The sequence below is a fragment of the Phoenix dactylifera genome, chromosome 16 (genome assembly GCF_051530095.1).
Source record: "Phoenix dactylifera cultivar Ajwa chromosome 16, Ajwa_hap1_PhDact_Kaust_v1.1, whole genome shotgun sequence".
NCBI lineage: Eukaryota > Viridiplantae > Streptophyta > Magnoliopsida > Arecales > Arecaceae > Phoenix > Phoenix dactylifera.
The window spans coordinates 22,570,114-22,587,912 of NC_143205.1; the positions used below are offsets into that span (position 1 = coordinate 22,570,114).

Sequence of the window (17,799 nt, forward strand, 5' to 3'; positions counted from 1 at the left end):
ATTGTAGGAAAAGAAAAAAACTTGATTGTCTGGGTTAGGGCAGAAACCAGATCAAACTAAACAGGGCTTTTTGGAAGAAGTTTCAAAATAGTAAACAACAGTGTGGTCTGAAATAATATAAGATTGGTCGTAAATTAATATCAGCTCATTTTGAATCTCCTGACTTTTCCGCATTGCAATGCTGGCTTAACCAAACACCACTTTCATGGATCGTAGGTTTAACTTCTGAAGTTATCATATCTGTTTGGTTGCCAAGTGAGGCTTGGGACCAATTTAGTGCGAAGACACCGAATCACAACTGTAAACATGGAAACAATAACATCCCCTTCCAACATGGCTTGACTTTGGAGATTTCTGCGACCTGGCAGGATTTTGTCGATCTATCGTCATTCCATGGTTGTGAAATGATAGAGCTGCACACTTTCTATGGTAGGGACTATTTTTCATATTTCTTCTGAAAATAGATCATAATCGCATCGACCAGTCTTTTTTTCTACCAAATTTACACAGGTCCAGTGCCAGTGTAAGGAGCAACGAGGACCAACGCACGTGAGTGCGTGGAGAAAAGAACGAACCCAAGCCAAGTCGATGGCAGAAGAGAAGAGACTCGACCATTTCTTTCCACGAGCCCTTGTACTGTTTCTATCTTGTGGAGATATGGCTGGCCCAACCCTTAAAACGGAAAGAAAAAAGAAAAGGAAAAATAAAAATGAAGGGGTTGATAGGAATGCTCTGAGCCAAGCATCTTGAAGCATTTTGATGCTTGGTCTTGAAAGCTGCCACCATACATGTCTGCTAGCACCATAGAAGTATACATGTCAGCATTGCAGGCATATTACTGGTGTTGGATGAGTCGGAAGAATGATAATCTGAAGAAAGAGTAGGCAATAGCATGGATCTAGATGCCCAGACATCGAAAAACTTACGCCACCATTCGAAAAAGATGGATCCGAGTAGAAATGGAGTGCGGAGCTATGATGGAAAGATTCTAATGTGGAAGTATAATAAAGGTGTAGCATGGAGTTATAGTAAAAAACCAAGTTGCATATACTTTTAAGATAAAAGGTAAATGGAAAAATAAGATAAATGAATTGCGTTGATTGATTGTCAAATGGTCCCAATACAGAGTACCATTCTATTATTTTTATTCATATATAATAACTACCCTCAAACACTATAATTGTCCACTCCAACAGTTGCTTTCCTTATCTGATCTCCACTATTAGTAGTTCTGATAACTACTGCCGATCATCTTTCTTTCCACTGTGCACATATACAAGCACGATCATTCTATAGTTATTAAATCCCATTATCCTTCCAAGTCTTTTGTCTTCCGGCAGCAAGCAAGAAACCAGCATGTACTCCCTCCTCACGGGCGTAAGTCCTTGAGACGGCGCCCGCGATGTTGCTCCCCTTCAGAGCATCGCCATCACTGAAGCCCCCGCCGAGCTCATACAGGCCGAGCTCATGCAGACCGAGCTCAGAAACCCGAGCGCAAAACACCTAGAAAATCGAGCCAAAGAAGGCCGGTGCTGAACTAAGTCCTGAGGGACTTCGAAGCTCGAGAGCCATCAAAATATCTCCAAAAGGTACAGGACGCCACTTTGGCTTCAAATAATTTCAATATTTTATCTATTTTCAGGTCGGAGAATCCAAAAAACGACCTACGGGTATCTCTATCTCCAACGTCGCCCCGCTCCGAATAAGGACTTACGATCGCCAACGAATGAAGTCCACCTTCTGTATGTCTCCAAGATCGCATTTCCGACCAAGCTCGGATCCCCCAGTTAAAGGATTAACGTCATGCTACATCAACTATCGAGCTCGGCTCGATCTCCATCGACTAATCGAGCTCGGCTCGATCTCCATCGACTAATCGAGCTCGGCTCGATCTCCATCGACTAATGAGCTCGGCTCGATCTCCATCGACTAATCGAGCTCGGCTCGATCTCCATCGACTAATCGAGCTCGGCTCGATCTCCATCGACTATCGAGCTCGGCTCGATTTCGGCTTGATCGCCAACAGACAAGGCCAAAGAAGGCCGCTGAGTCAACCTGGAGCACTTTAACTCCAACTGCATGAAAGGTATACCCTACTTGGCACGTACATCTCTATACATATTTGGCTATATTACAGGACGATCGACGACTGGACTACTTCCTTCGTCCGAGCCAAAAAGCAGCTCGAACTCGGAAGTCGGAGGGTAGTGTTGGTGGAAAAATGGACCACCCCACAAATGCAATTATAGCACCCAAATCCGTCAGCAAGATCGGGCTCTTCCGCTCTCGAGCTCATCCAAGTGTTCGGGCTCTTCCGCTCTCGAGCTCATCTAAGTGCTCGGGCTCTTCCGCTCTCGAGCTCATAGGCCGAGCCGAGCACAGCAGGCCGAGCACAGAAGGCCGAGACCAGAAGGCCGAGACCAGAGAGCCGAGCACAGAAGGCCGAGACCAGAGAGCCGAGCACAGCAGGCCGAGACCAGAAGGCCGAGCACAGCAGGCCGAGCACAGAAGGCCGAGACCAGAGAGCCGAGCACAGAAGGCCGAGACCAGAAGGCCGAGACCAGAGAGCCGAGCACAGCAGGCCGAGACCAGAAGGCCGAGACCAGAAGGCCGAGCACAGAAGGCCGAGCACAGAAGGCTGAGACCAGAAGGCCGAGACCAGAAGGCCGAGACCAGAAGGCTAAGACCAGCAGGACGAGACCAGAAGGCTGAGCTGACCTCAGAAGGCTGACCTCGTCGTCTATATGTTGCGGCCATGCCCTGCAGCAGCCTTACCGCACCATGTTTTACTTGCCGGCCACGCCACGACATATTAATTAGGAACCATACTCTGCTACGACTGTCAACGCCTCATCATTCCCAAGAATGTACTGCACTGCGCGCCTCAAGCAAGCTCTGGCTGCACGCCATCTTCCATGATGGAAACGGGCCATCCACGGCAACTCATTACTTCCACGCCCACGTCCAATCGTGACGGTAACCCATTAATTCGCCCAGTCACATCACAGGTAACCCTGCCACTCTCCCTATAAAAGGGGAGCTTCTCCCTCTAAAAGAAGGAGGCTTCTTCCTCCCAAGGAGATTTTTCGGACTTCACATACAGTCCCTCTCTCTTCTCCAAAATTAAGCCCCCCTCTGACTTAGGCATCGGAGGGCCGGCGCCGGAAAAGCCCGGCCACCGGCTTTCTTGCAGGTCCCCCGGAGGACGCTGCTCGTCGACGGGTCGCCGTCCGCCAGTGTTCGCCGGAGCTCCTCCTCCTCGGTTCGCGGCCGCCCCCGGGTCCAATTTCCAGCAACAGTTGGCGCTAGAAGGAGGGCCCGAGTTGCGGCCATGAAACTAAGGAGCAGAGGAGTCTTTAATGCCTCTTGGCATCATGCTCCAAGTCCCGAACGCTCAGTCCAGAATTTACCACCAAGATCTCCGGTAGATCAAGTTCCACAAGTCCAACCCGAGCACTTCGACGCGCTAGTGCAGCAAGTCCAAGCGCTAGCCATTGCAGCCCAAAGCCTGCAACAAGTGGAGGCCCCTCCTGTGCCGCCTCCACGGGTTCATATTAAGCAGAGGAAGAAACTTTCTCCCGAGCCATCTCGAATCAGGCATGGCTCCCGCTGCAACGACGTATGTGGGGGCAACTAGTGGGAAGTAGTAGCCCAAGTCTCACGTCAACGAGTTGGAGGAAAAGAGAAATAAAAGCTGAGGTCTGGAGAAGGAGTTATGGAGCTTTAAAATGGGATTGTAAGCCTCTGTGACAAAGGGTACAGCCCCATTAAATCCCATTATCCTTCCAAGTCTTCTGTCTTCCGGCAGCAAGCAAGAAACCAGCATGTACTCCCTCCTCACGGGCGTAAGTCCTTGGGACGGCGCCCGCGACGTTGCTCCCCTTCAGAGCATCGCCATCACTGAAGCCCCCGCCGAGCTCATACAGGCCGAGCTCATGCAGACCGAGCTCAGAAACCCGAGCGCAAAACACCTAGAAAATCGAGCCAAAGAAGGCTGGTGCTGAACCAAGTCCTGAGGGACTTCGAAGCTCGAGAGCCATCAAAATATCTCCAAAAGGTACAGGACGCCACTTTGGCTTCAAATAATTTTAATATTTTATCTATTTTCAGGTCGGAGAATCCAAAAAATGACCTACGGGTATCTCTATCTCCAACGTCGCCCCGCTCCGAATAAGGACGCACGATCGCCAACGAATGAAGTCCACCTTCTGTATGTCTCCAAGATCGCATTTCCGACCAAGCTCGGATCCCCCAGTTAAAGGATTAACGTCATGCTACATTAACTATCGAGCTCGGCTCGATCTCCATCGACTAATCGAGCTCGGCTCGATCTCCATCGACTAATCGAGCTCGGCTCGATCTCCATCGACTATCGAGCTCGGCTCGATCTCCATCGACTAATCGAGCTCGGCTCGATCTCCATCGACTAATCGAGCTCGGCTCGATCTCCATCGACTATCGAGCTCGGCTCGATCTCCATCGACTATCGAGCTCGGCTCGATTTTGGCTTGATCGCCAACAGACAAGGCCAAAGAAGGCCGCTGAGTCAACTTGGAGCACTTTAACTCCAACTGCATGAAAGGTACACCCTACTTAGCACGTACATCTCTATACATTTTTGGCTATATTACAGGACGATCGACGACTGGACTACTTCCTTCGTCCGAGCCAAAAAGCAGCTCGAACTCGGAAGTCGGGGGGTAGTGTTGGTGGAAAAATGGACCACCCCACAAATGCAATTATAGCACCCAAATCCGTCAGCAAGATCGGGCTCTTCCGCTCTCGAGCTCATCCAAGTGTTCGGGCTCTTCCGCTCTCGAGCTCATCTAAGTGCTCGGGCTCTTCCGCTCTCGAGCTCATCTAAGTGCTCGGGCTCTTCCGCTCTCGAGCTCATAGGCCGAGCCGAGCACAGCAGGCCGAGCACAGAAGGCCGAGACCAGAAGGCCGAGACCAGAGAGCCGAGCACAGAAGGCCGAGACCAGAGAGCCGAGCACAGCAGGCCGAGACCAGAAGGCCGAGCACAGCAGGTCGAGCACAGAAGGCCGAGCACAGAAGGCCGAGACCAGAGAGCCGAGCACAGAAGGCCGAGACCAGAAGGCCGAGACCAGAGAGCCAAGACCAGAAGGCCGAGACCAGAAGGCCGAGACCAGAAGGCCGAGCACAGAAGGCCGAGACCAGAAGGCCGAGACCAGAAGGCCGAGCACAGAAGGCTAAGACCAGCAGGACGAGACCAGAAGGCTGAGCTGACCTCAGAAGGCTGACCTCGTCGTCTATATGTTGCGGCCATGCCCTGCAGCAGCCTTACCGCACCATGTTTTACTTGCCGGCCACGCCACGACATATTAATTAGGAACCATACTCTGCTACGACTGTCAACGCCTCATCATTCCCAAGAATGTACTGCACTGCGCGCCTCAAGCAAGCTCTGGCTGCACGCCATCTCCCATGATGGGAACGGGCCATCCACGGCAACTCATTACTTCCACGCCCACGTCCAATCGTGACGGTAACCCATTAATTCGCCCAGTCACATCACAGGTAACCCTGCCACTCTCCCTATAAAAGGGGAGCTTCTCCCTCTAAAAGAAGGAGGCTTCTTCCTCCCAAGGGGATTTTTCGGACTTCACATACAGTCCCTCTCTCTTCTCCAAAATTAAGCCCCCCTCTGACTTAGGCATCGGAGGGCCGGCGCCGGAAAAGCCCGGCCACCGGCTTTCTTGCAGGTCCCCCGGAGGACGCCGCTCGTCGACGGGTCGCCGTCCGCCAGTGTTCGCCGGAGCTCCTCCTCCTCGGTTCGCGGCCGCCCCCAGGTCCAATTTCCAGCAACAAAAGGTAAATGGAAAAATAAGATAAATGAATTGCGTTGATTGATTGTCAAATGGTCCCAATACAGAGTACCATTCTATTATTTTTATTCATATATAATAACTACCCTCAAACACTATAATTGTCCACTCCAACAGTTGCTTTCCTTATCTGATCTCCACTATTAGTAGTTCTGATAACTACTGTCGATCATCTTTCTTTCCACTGTGCACATATACAAGCACGATCATTCTATAGTTATCAAACCGATAATCACGCTTTATCGATCTTTGGCTTATTTTGGTATAGCTTATACTGACCATCTATTCTATTCGGTCTTCGAAATAGTCTTTTAGTTTTTGAAATCTTTGAATACCGGCCGTAGCCTTCTCTTAGTTACCTTGGCACCCAAGACTTAGCCCTCCACTCTACTTTACACATGCTATAACTAAGTTTTACATGTTCGGCCTGTATTCCACTCTTAGTGTAATTTTCACCGTCGAGCTCTAACCCTTATAGCAAGGGTCAGATAATTCTCATTTGTTCTAACCCTATCGAGCTTGATCTATAAGGTGCATGCCCTTGGCTGCCAATTTAAATATGGAAAGATATGATGCAAACAAACCCAAAACCAAAATTGAGCTCGGAAATTTGCTGCTAACTCAAACCTGACTTATAATCAACTGATTACCAACAAAGCTAGCAATCTAGTGATCCCTCTCAATATTTGGAAGATGGTTGCCCTAGTTTTTTACATGGTCTTTTCAACGGATTAAAGCTTCGTCAAGAAGCAGAGTCCAAAACACCAACATGCAGCAGGTCGCTTATCTTCATAGATTAAAATGAAAAAAATAATGACTTATGGGAACAGCCCACGATATGATAACTACACATCCACATGCCCGCAGATCAACTTCAAGCAGCTATCGGTGGCATGTCAGCTTCAGCCCATTTCTGAGACTTGCCAATCCAGCATCTTTATATCAGACGCCAACCCTTCATCGGGCCTACTACGACCATGAGAACAAATGGGAGCTGGAAGAGTAGAAAGGAAGCTTGGGATAAAAGTCTTCAGCAAACAAAGAGGTTAGCCAAACGGACAGGGCAGTCAAAGTCCTTTGAAATCGGAGCAAGTAGAGCGAGCCCATGGAGTTATCCTCTCCGAAACGAAACAATTGATGATATTACTCATGCATGTGAGAAGAAATGTCTTCCATGTGGCGATGATGGGTATGTCCCTCCGTAGTTTGCATCCTCTGTCTCTGAGGGGTTTGTAGGACCTCCGGCACCGCGATGGAGGACTTCTTACCTGCCTTCCTTGAGCCCATGCATATAATGATTGATCCAAGTAATCGCTTCGGAATTTAGTTCGTATCAAATGCTATTTTACCATTTTTACTCAAAAAATACCGAGCCACGTACACCTTCAAGCTGCATTTGATTCGTGATTGAAATCGAAATCAAAATCAGAATTGAAATCAGAATAGCCATATTTTCTATTAGGTTCGTGATTGAAATTGAAACTTGAATTGGAATAGAATTTAAATATTAGAAAAAAGTCGAATTAGATTTTGAGAAATTACATATTTTTATTTTTTCTAAAATTGGAACAAAATAGTGTTTTTCTCCAACCAAACGGCCGGAGCAAGAATCAATTATTCTTATTTCCATTCAAGAATCCAGCTCTCCCTAACCAAAAGTTGAGATTTTGCGAATTAGATTTACCCATAATGTTAGACTAGATAGGTGATTTAAGCAAGTTAACCCATAAGGATGGCTTATAGAATAGAAAAATCATAAATATAAGGAAAAGTGAAGAGGAAGTTATGGACTAAAAGAAATACCGGATGATATATAAAGTTAATATGCATGGTAAAGAAAAAAGAAAAAAACTGTAGATAGTTTTAGTGATTTGATCCAGCTAGACCGTGTAGTTGAGTTGAACGATTGAGTTAAGTTTTCTTGACTTTGACGATCCTCGAGCACTGGAATTGAAGACAAAGGGAGGAGTGCCCTTTCCTCACGGTCACAGGGTGATGCAACGCATGGAGAAGAACATGAACGGTCTGGCTCTAAAGTTTAAACTGAGCCAAAGATTGACTGACGGTCGGGATCTGAGCTGTCCAGACGCGTGATTGATATAGATCTCTCCAGCATTGGGCAGTCGAACGTACCAATCAGACGGTTGGGCGATCATTAGGTGGTTTTGCAGAAATAAGGGAGCCAGTTCCGTCTTTCAAAGGGAGCACAGCAACCTTGACCAATAAATGCAGCCATTTTTTTTTCTTTTTTCAAGCTGTCGCTTATAGTAGTCTTGCATACAAAATACTTCATAACAGTAGAAGAATATGTATAAAACAGATCCAAAAAAATTTTTCAAAATGATGAGCAGTAAAAAAAGCGATCCAGTCAGCAGTTCTGTTCATCTCTTGAAACATATGTTCGGTCTGGAAGATGTCACATCCCTGCAGTAGCCATCGGATGTCTTCTAGAAGTAGATGGTTGAAGACCTTCGATCCCTCTCGTAGAATTCACTCGACCATTTCTACTGAGTCTTCCTCCAAAATGATGCATCGGACCTCTAGAACTCGCCTCGCATAGGAAACACTCTTTCAGGCAACTCTGAGTTCTGCCTCTAGAACAGATAACTCAAAGATGCGCCACCCTCCCGCCGCAATCAATAGGGATTCGTAATTCCTAACCACAAAAGCAACAACCATTTTTTGCGCGCGGCATATTGGGAGTCCCCTGGATGATCAATATAATGCTATCACAGCCGTCTGATGAAAAGAGGATACGTGCGATCATCCTGGAATGTCATGGGAGTCGGGACGCGGTTGATGCCACCGCGCAGCTACAAGCGGAGGAGAGAGAGATGCGGACAGAGGAAGGTGGCGAAGCGCGCATAGCACGAGGCTTGTCGATTTGGGATGCTGGGAAAGAGAGCCGTGCACTTCTCGTTTTAGTTATAGCTATACGTTAGATGGTCAAAAACGAAAGACGGGCCTCGGCGCCTAGATGCCGTCAATCCGGGCTCGACCAGCGCCGCACGTCATGCGAGGCGGTGAGAGATCGAGCTTGCTTTTTGAATATCCGTCGGTTTAGCGGCCACGATTACCATGAGGATTGATACGGTTGCCGCTAGAGTGGGAGGTCCGCTGAGCTCAGCTGAACCTCAAGATGACATCCAGATGGAATGTGATCCCAAGTGAAGCTTTCCGGAAATGTTGGTGAAGTGGTTGATTAGCCTTGCAAGATGCAAATTCGATATGAAATAAAAAAAAATTTACCAGAGATTTTTCGATGGAGAATTCTTCAACATTTAAATCAATTGAATTTTAAAAAATAGTAGAAGAGATAAGAGTTTTTCTAGAAAAAGAGAATGGAATTAAAGGTATGAGTTACCTGAGGATCTCCTACCAAGATTAATGGAGCAATAATCTTACAGTGACAACGTCCCACGTCATGCACGCGGCGATAACTGCATCAATTGTGCAATTATGGCCAAACTAGCATAATTGTTGCCGAGATCGTAGTCACATTGTTGATGGGCATTCTTCGTCTTTAATGGGATATGAGGTAGGTCGGCAAATATTCACCGTATCAGATACTATTGTATGTCATAACAAATTTGCTCCGGATCGTTTCAAATCTCATAAGATTATTTTTCATTCCTTCTCAGAAAATATTGTTTTTTTCAACCTGTTCCAAGATACAAAAAGGGGGTAAATGATACGGTAGGAGTGATAAATAGGAAGGATGCTACAATGACTAGTTTCTGGATGTCCAACTTAGCCCATGTTTAAGTACTTCAAAGAGAACTTCTCTTAGTTTCAAATCGAAAGTTTCATAGTAACAGCTGACGATCTTTATAAAAGAGGATGGGATCATTCTCCCTTGTCTGTTCTTTGCCGATCTCAATCCGAGACAGTATTTCATCTTCTTTTGGATTGCTTGTTTGCCAAAATTCTTGGAAATTATTTCATGAGCAAACTAGGAGTTCAGGATTATCTCTGATATTAAGCACTGCAGACTCGAATGGCATTCTACTGCTTCATCTAGAACCTCAAGAACTATTTGTATTCAAAACTTTCTTTTCTTTCTAAACTTCTGATTTTGCTGTTTGATCTGAACACCTTGCATTCATTTCTTATCTCATGAAATGAATCCAAAGGGAAACCCATGTTTATCCTAAAAAAAAACTTGCTATGTAACCATCAAGATACAAAAATATCCCAAAGCAAATCATGCTAATTAATGGTTAAGAACGGTCTTAAGAGAACTAGGAAGTGGTCCAATGCCACATCAACATCCCCAATTTTTGACTTCACAAATCAGGTCCAGCTGGTGTTTTCACGGTGGTCGTTGAAATGATTATGGAAGACAAGGGCATGCCCCTTAAAAACTTATCTTTTCCCCCCTTTGCACAGGACAAAAAAAGTAAAACCGTGACAGAGTCTTCGAAGGAATTTCCAGCCAACACAAACTATGATACTGTCTCTTCTAAATCCTATTCCGAACGGTTGAATTGTGCCCCTGCTATATACTGGACTTTTGTTCTTTTACTACTGTGGGATGCCCTTAGTTCCCATCTATCAGTATTACATTATGCGAAGAAAACAAGGTTCTAATGCGTATACCGAAAGTAATCATCATGAAGTACTAAGGAGTTCCAAAACTTGCTCCTGAAGCAGAGGACTCTTTAGCTTTCAACACAATCCACCGTCCCCTGTTTTTGCCTCGCTTCAGAGAACTTATTCTGCGTTACATATACAAACGAGTGACAATCCTTATCTATACATTGCTGCATCAGAGCGACCATCTTATGTCACAAATCGTAATCATTATTTCATAAATACTCTTCTTGCAAACAAATATAATGAGCATCGCCATGAGAAGGCTATCTAATAACTTGTACATCCAGTTCACTCTAAGCTGGCGGACAACAATCCTTGTTTTCGTGCATGGGAACAGCAGATAAGATATCGTTGTTAGCCCAATTGCATCAAGCGGCTGTAGTTGATGCATGGAGTCCCATGGTGCAATCACCGTCAGATGGAGATATTGTGCTGGTACAGGGGCAGCCTAGTGTGCTCTGACCGTGATCTCATGCATTGCTCCGTGACCATCACAATCATCCAACCCAGCGCAGGAATCTAGTGGGATCCATCATATCGTAAATATTATGACGGGCGGACGGGCTCGCAGCGCCTGCGACACGCGTGATCGCCGGTGATGATGGGAGGACGTTCGAGGCGTGGCTGGAGAGGCCATGATCCTCGCCGGAGAAGAAGAACACGACCAGATTAATAATAATGGAAACGCGACGATGACGGTAGGAAATTCCGGGACCCAGGCACGCGCCGGAGAAACCGGGAGATGACGGTGCGGAATCCCACGTGGAAGTGGTGGGCCCAGAGAACGTGGAGGGACCCAAGTAATTGGGGGACTAGGAGGAATCAGGACAGCAGGCGTAGCATGTGACAAGGAGTAGAGGCGGCCTCTCGTTGCGTCGGTGCTCGCGCGGAATCCATCCGTTAGTGGCCGTTAGAGCGCGGGGTTAAAGTCGGGTAAAGCGTTTAACCATGGTTAAGGGCATGGCTGGCTTCTATAAATTGGCGGTTCGTTGAACTGGTTTTTTGGACTCCCTCCCTCCCACTCCAAACTTTGTTTTGCCGCACATCTCTCTCTCTTTCTCTCCGACTTTTTCTTTTTTTTTTTCCTTCGCCATTATCCTCTAGAGAGGAGAGAGAGGGAAACGAAGGTGAGGCGGCGGCGATGGCGATGGCGGCGTCTCCGAGGTGGCTTCCTCTGCTAGTTCTCGGGCTTCTCGTGGGTTTACCTGGAAGCTTGGGGTGGATCGGGGCCGAGGGCTTCTATGATTCAAGGTACATTCCTCCCCCTTCCTGTGAAACGTTTTTTTAGTGTTCTATTTACCTGTAATCCACTTCTTGTTTTATTAAAATGTTTTTGTATGAATGTGGTGAAGAAGATAAGTTCTTTTTTTCCCCTTGAGATGAGTCTTTAGCTCTGATGTATAACTCAGCAATTAAAGTTGTTTTTCCTTTTTTTTGTTTTTTGGCCTTGGATAAATTGTCGCAGCAGGAATGGTGAGGGAATTGGGCGGAGGCGATTGAGAGAAGGCCGGCCGCCGGCGAATGAGACGGCTTCTTCTTCCATGGCTGAGAGGTTAGCTCGACCCACCACAATGGATGGCCTAGGATAACTCTGGGTCGTTGGATCTTACCAGGACATAGACCTTTCTACCGTTGGATCAAGCGGCTCTGCGAGCCCTCGCCGGTTAATCCGGACTAACGACCTTTCTTTTTCTTCTTTCGTTTACTCCTTTCGCTTTCTCGGCAAACGAGGAAGCGAATCCACCGATCAAATCAGATCAACAAAAGCCCGAGAAACAGACAGTTGCTCCTGGAAACTCGGATCCCAAGATTTTCCCGGAATCCGTATCCCAAGAATTTCTCCAGTATGATGCCGTTTCCGACATCCTTTCAAGTGGAAAAGTGGTTCGATAAATTGTTTTAATACCACACAAATGCGGCATATTAATTAATTAAAGAAATCATTTCCCCCCATCCTTTCGCGTTCTGATGACCGTGGAGTCCAGGCTCCTCCTGCTTTCACCCCCCTCGTTAACTGAGAAGTGGGAACTGGGGACCGTACGCAACCGCTCGCCTCGAGCATTGAAGCTCTCCGAAATAACGGAGATGGATTGCCTCGCGAGACGAGATACATATACTTTATTATTCCGTTTCTCCTCCATCTAATTTCGTGATTAGTGGTGGCATTGTGACAATTTGGTCATTTTTTAAGTAAATGATTTACTTTACTGCCACATGGTTCACCAGGCCTGCGCTCAAGGCAGCGGAGGGAGCCGTCGATGACCCGGAAATGGTTGCTTCTACGGTGCAGATGTAAGTTTTCGTTTCCATTAGTTTTGTGATTCCATAATGGAGGGGTTATTTTATAATTTCTTTTGGGTTTTCCCTTTTATTACTGCAAACTTTTATTACTATTTGTCGTACCTGGTTGTCGGTCTGGGTATGGGGAAGCTGCCGTTCAGCTTCTCTATGTTATTCCCCAGTTTTCCTTGCAGCTGATCATTGGATTCCATTTGTTTCCTTCCCCACTTCTCTCCCTCTCGTGTACCCAAATTGCTCGACAAAAGTCGTATTCCCTCGTCTACGGGCACATGGCCCAGTTTCCAGGAGGACACTGTGGTTTGCCTCAGGTCCGACTCCGTCCGACTCGCAGCACCATGCGGCCATTTGGCTTGTGGGCGCGGACGAGGCCAATGACGACTATGGAGATTACGGAACAACATGGCGAATCCACCAAAATGCACTTGCGCGATTCTCGCATTAAATGATCACATGATCGGTCTGGTCAGCAATTTGGGTAAGCTTTTGCTATCCATAAAAGTTGGCCCCCACAGAATATCATGGAACTGCGTTCGTTTTGAGTCTCATTCTGGATGTTCCTGCTCCTAACCCATCTTTCGTTGCGATTTGGAGTGCATGTTTTGGTGAACTCATCTTTCAAATTGATCGGCCTCCAAGTTCTCCTAAAAATTATTTATTTTTTTTATTTTTTTTGTTACATCAGCAACTTAAATGTTATCCAAAAAAGTCAAAAAGTAAAATATACTGAAAAAAAAAAGTAGACAAGCTTGATCCACTTAAATGAAGTTGCCTGAATGATGAGCCTCAAATGAGGCCATCCAATTTGCTGTATTGTTGTTCTTTTTTTTTTTTTTTTTTTTTGATTCATAAGCTGTCTCAATAGCCCAATGCGAGAGAAAAAAATAAAATTATATAATCCGAAAGATGTGATGATGCAGTCCATGGGCTGCCGTTTGATGAAAACCATCGCGGTAACGGTGGGAAGTTTGCCTCACTAATTGCAGCTGTAAAGATAGCGATGGTTAGAATTAAGCAAATTTATTTTTGGCAGGACCATAAGGAACAGCACCGCTCGCCGGGCCCTGGGATATCTTTCCTGTGGAACCGGCAATCCCATCGACGACTGCTGGCGCTGCGACTCCGAATGGCACCTCCACCGCACGAGGCTGGCCGACTGCGGCATTGGCTTTGGCCGCAATGCCGTCGGCGGGCGCGACGGGAGTTTGTACGTGGTGACCGATCCCGGGGACGACGACCCCGTGAACCCACGGCCGGGGACGCTGCGGTATGCCGTGATCCAGGATGAGCCCCTCTGGATTGTGTTCGAGCGCGACATGGTCATCACCCTCAAGCAGGAGCTCATCATGAACAGCTTCAAGACCATCGACGGCCGCGGCGCGAACGTGCACATCGCCAACGGCGCCTGCATCACCATCCAGTTCGTCTCCAACATCATCATCCACGGCCTCCACATCCATGATTGCAAGGCAACCGGGAACGCCATGGTCCGCAGCTCTCCTTCCCACTATGGCTGGAGGACGATGGCTGATGGGGATGGCGTCTCCATTTTTGGCTCCAGCCACGTGTGGGTGGACCACTGCTCCCTCTCTAACTGCGCCGACGGCCTCGTTGATGCCGTCATGGGATCCACTGCCATAACCATCTCCAACAATTACCTCACCCACCACAATGAGGTATCCCTTTCTTCATCAATATATGGCAAGAACATAATAATGCCGCCGTTTCATTAGATGAACAAGAGCTGGGTTGTATCAGTTGATCTTTGATTACATCACACGTTTTTATTATTGGCAAGGGTTTGGTAAAACCATAGCTAAGCATGCATAAGAGATTGATTGCATGTAATTTGTAACGATTGTCCGTGTTGACTACGTTAGCCAAAATGGATGCAGGTGATGCTTCTGGGTCACAGTGATTCCTATGAGAAAGACAAGGACATGCAAGTTACCATCGCATTCAACCACTTTGGTGAAGGCCTGATTCAGAGAATGCCAAGGTACTTCCATCTTTTCCCTTCCCCTGTCTGTTGTCTCAAAGAAAGGAAACCTTTGGTCAGCATCTTTCCTCTTTTTTCTTTTGTGAAAAACTTGCAGATGCAGGCATGGTTACTTCCATGTGGTAAATAATGACTATACCCATTGGGAGATGTATGCCATTGGTGGGAGTGCAAGCCCAACAATCAACAGCCAGGGCAACCGATACCTAGCCCCCGCCAACGCCTTTGCCAAGGAGGTGATCTATCAAGTGAATTTGCAGTAAATTTATCGATCATACTTTTGTCGATCTGTAGATTCTATTTCCAGATTGAGTTGTGTATAACTGTGTGTTTCCTCAAATTGGATAGGTGACCAAAAGATTGGACTCATCTTCGAATGAGTGGAAGAGTTGGAATTGGAGATCAGAGGGTGACCTGCTGCTCAATGGTGCCTATTTCACCCCCTCTGGAGCAGGGGCTTCAGCAAGCTATTCAAGGGCCTCCAGCCTTGGGGCCAAGCCTTCTTCTATGGTTGGAACGATGACTTCGGGAGCAGGGGCCCTCTCATGCCGCAAGGCTGCTCAGTGCTAATGCTACTACACCCACCTCCAGTTTGCAAGAACACAAAAAAAGATGAAGCACTCTATTTTCACATCATTGCAATTTTTTTTTCCGTTTACAGTCAACCATGCAATTCCTCTTCCCAACCTCCGCCTGCTCCGGTACTTATTCGAATGTGAAGCAGGTGCGGCAGCGTTGTCGATTTATCATTCCTGGATCCTTGCTTATGTTCTCTCTTATATATTCTCCATAACTTCACGTATCTCCCATTGTTCAGGGATTGATTGGCTTATGGAATTTCACTTCCTTGTTGTATGCAATTTTCATGGCACTGTTATTAATATGGCGTGCAAGTCTGTTGTAACAGATGCATTTTTCTTTTAAGGAAAAGTTGTGTCTGCAGTCTTGGTTACTCTAAATCTTTTCTCCTTCTACTCTGCTTTTCATTGCTTTAAAATTTTTATTTTTGTTACAGGATGTTATAACCGAGCGATCTCAACTAAGACTGTATCTATGAGAAAATTGGACAAAAACTTCGTTCTTCATTTGGGTTTCATTCTGCTCAATAACAAGAAGCAGAATTATTAGTACTTATTAAATCTGCAATTTGTGGATACTATAGAGGGTGCCATCTGGGTTTCATTCTGCTCACCTCTGGTATTAGGCCAGGCTTCCACCAACCCTAGTTCCTAGCCCCCCAAAAAAAAGGATGGATATTTATAATTTAATAATAAATTGATAAATTAACTATTTTTCTTTCTTTTTTTTTTGTGTGTGTGTGTGTGTTCAAACTACCAAACCAATCCAGAGATCATTATACAAACAATAGGGATTACTCTTGGATTGTACATGACACTAGTTAATTACGAAGACGGGAAATTATCTTCTCAAACATTTGTTCTTGCTCTGGAAATGGTAGACGACGCCTTCGAGTCTCTCTGTTTCCATAATCAAAAGATTGACGAGGTGAATTTAATACAAACAAGACCAAGGAAATTCCTAAGCTTTGCTCCCGAAGCACCTGCCTGTTGTTGGAGAGACAGTTTGGTACATGCGATTTGAGCTGTCTATAGCTCATGGTTTACGATACCAACCATATCTTTCTCGTAACACGGTTTCTGCAAAGGACTGATAGATCCAACACAAAAGAGACAACAGGTATCCATATTTCTTGACTATGGTGTGCCAAAGTGCAGAGGCCCTACAACCCCTAACAAAGCCCCTCGGCATCCTTTAAGGTGGACCTGCATGTCTATCGTTCGATCCGATCCGATTTCAAATCGGTCGGTTACAAAGCCTTCGCAGCATAAAGCAAGTGACACCAACATCTATCAACTTGAGCTTTTAGAGATTTGATTCAAAGAAGCAGAATGCTACACCTGCGCTTTAAGCATTTCCACCACAATAACAACAAGCAGTCAATGATCACCACCTCTTTCAGCTTCCTGAGCTTTTAGCATCTCATGATATCCTGCTTTCGATCTGTTTTCTTTTCAGAGCAGTTCGATGCGCCTTTCTGAATCTGATTCCAGCTCAAACTTTATCTTAAACTCTTGGCTGGCAAACATGAACCAACTTTAACCTATCCACAATTGATAAAGCATCCAAGCTGCAAGGATTAGATGATCACTTTCATTGTAGAAAAAAAAAAGCTCTCATGTTCATATTTTTCTCTCTGCCAAGAAGAACATGGACTGTCTGCCCAAAAGGCTCTCAACCACATTTGCCTCTGCATTTCACCAGCACCCTAACAAATTTGCACACTCTGCATATGAAGATGACTCCGACATTAGTGATTGTAACTTACTTTTCAGAACATGTTATTAAAGTTCATGTCATAAACGTACCAAATTTTAGTCCATGAATTTGGTTTGCTTTTCCACCAGTTCTAAGCATTATCATGATCTTCCCTTCTTTTGCGCATCAGAATGCGATCATGCCGTGCATCAGAACCCTAAATCAGAAAGGGGTAGACTGAGTAATCTGTTCCTACAGATGATTAGAAATTTGCACCAAGAGAGTTGGTCTCCTACCTTGTTTCATGAAAGGATTTGTTAGTTTAGTCATATGCCATATATGAGTTGCATGCAATAATTTTCAGTGTTTTCTCCCTCATCTTTTTTGTGTGATATCTAGAATAAACTAGCTTAAAGGCCGCTCCATGAAAGAAAACAAAATATCCATATTCATGCCCACTTCATGCAACAACTAGCTTAAACTAGGCATCTTGGTTCTCTTTATCATTCATTTGATCAATGAAATGGTGGTTACGACGTTACCGTTTTCCTCGAACAGAAAAAGGAAAAGAAAAAAGCATCTTGGTTTGTCTTTCATATGAATCAATCAAATGTGAGAGAAACTATTGATAAATTGGCGATTAATCGGATATCGGTAGATATAAATGTTGTGCATTTCTTTCATTAGTAGTACTCATCCACTACTCTTGGTGCAGCAAATGAAGGCCAGCAAAGCATTGTTGTTTAAATGTTGAATTTACCACCAGTTAAACACATATTATCC

General features: G+C 45.8%; 1 protein-coding gene across 2 annotated transcripts; it reads left to right on the forward strand.

Moving 5' to 3' along the window:
- The first annotated feature begins 11,451 nt into the window (after positions 1–11,451).
- LOC103714893 (putative pectate lyase 8) lies at positions 11,452–15,698 on the forward strand. 2 transcript variants are annotated; one of them, XM_008802342.6, is made up of 7 exons: positions 11,452–11,693; positions 11,911–11,994; positions 12,669–12,734; positions 13,774–14,416; positions 14,636–14,739; positions 14,837–14,975; positions 15,088–15,698. In XM_008802342.6, exons 1-7 carry the CDS (start codon positions 11,584–11,586, stop codon positions 15,307–15,309), a joined length of 1,368 nt encoding a protein of 455 aa, XP_008800564.4. In that variant the 5' UTR covers positions 11,452–11,583; the 3' UTR covers positions 15,310–15,698. The 2 variants fall into 2 exon arrangements, with proteins under 2 accessions (XP_008800564.4, XP_008800563.4); XM_008802341.6 differs by having other exon boundaries at positions 11,453–11,693; positions 11,908–11,994.
- Positions 15,699–17,799: the final 2,101 nt, after the last annotated feature.

Coding starts and splice junctions, on each gene's coding strand:
- LOC103714893 (XM_008802341.6), top strand. CDS start 11,584: ATGGCGATGGCGGCGTCTCCGAGGTGGCTTCCTCTGCTAGTTCTCGGG. Junction 11,694..11,907: donor GAGGGCTTCTATGATTCAAG/GTACATTCCTCC, acceptor AAATTGTCGCAG/CAGGAATGGTGAGGGAATTG. Junction 14,417..14,635: donor ACCTCACCCACCACAATGAG/GTATCCCTTTCT, acceptor AAATGGATGCAG/GTGATGCTTCTGGGTCACAG.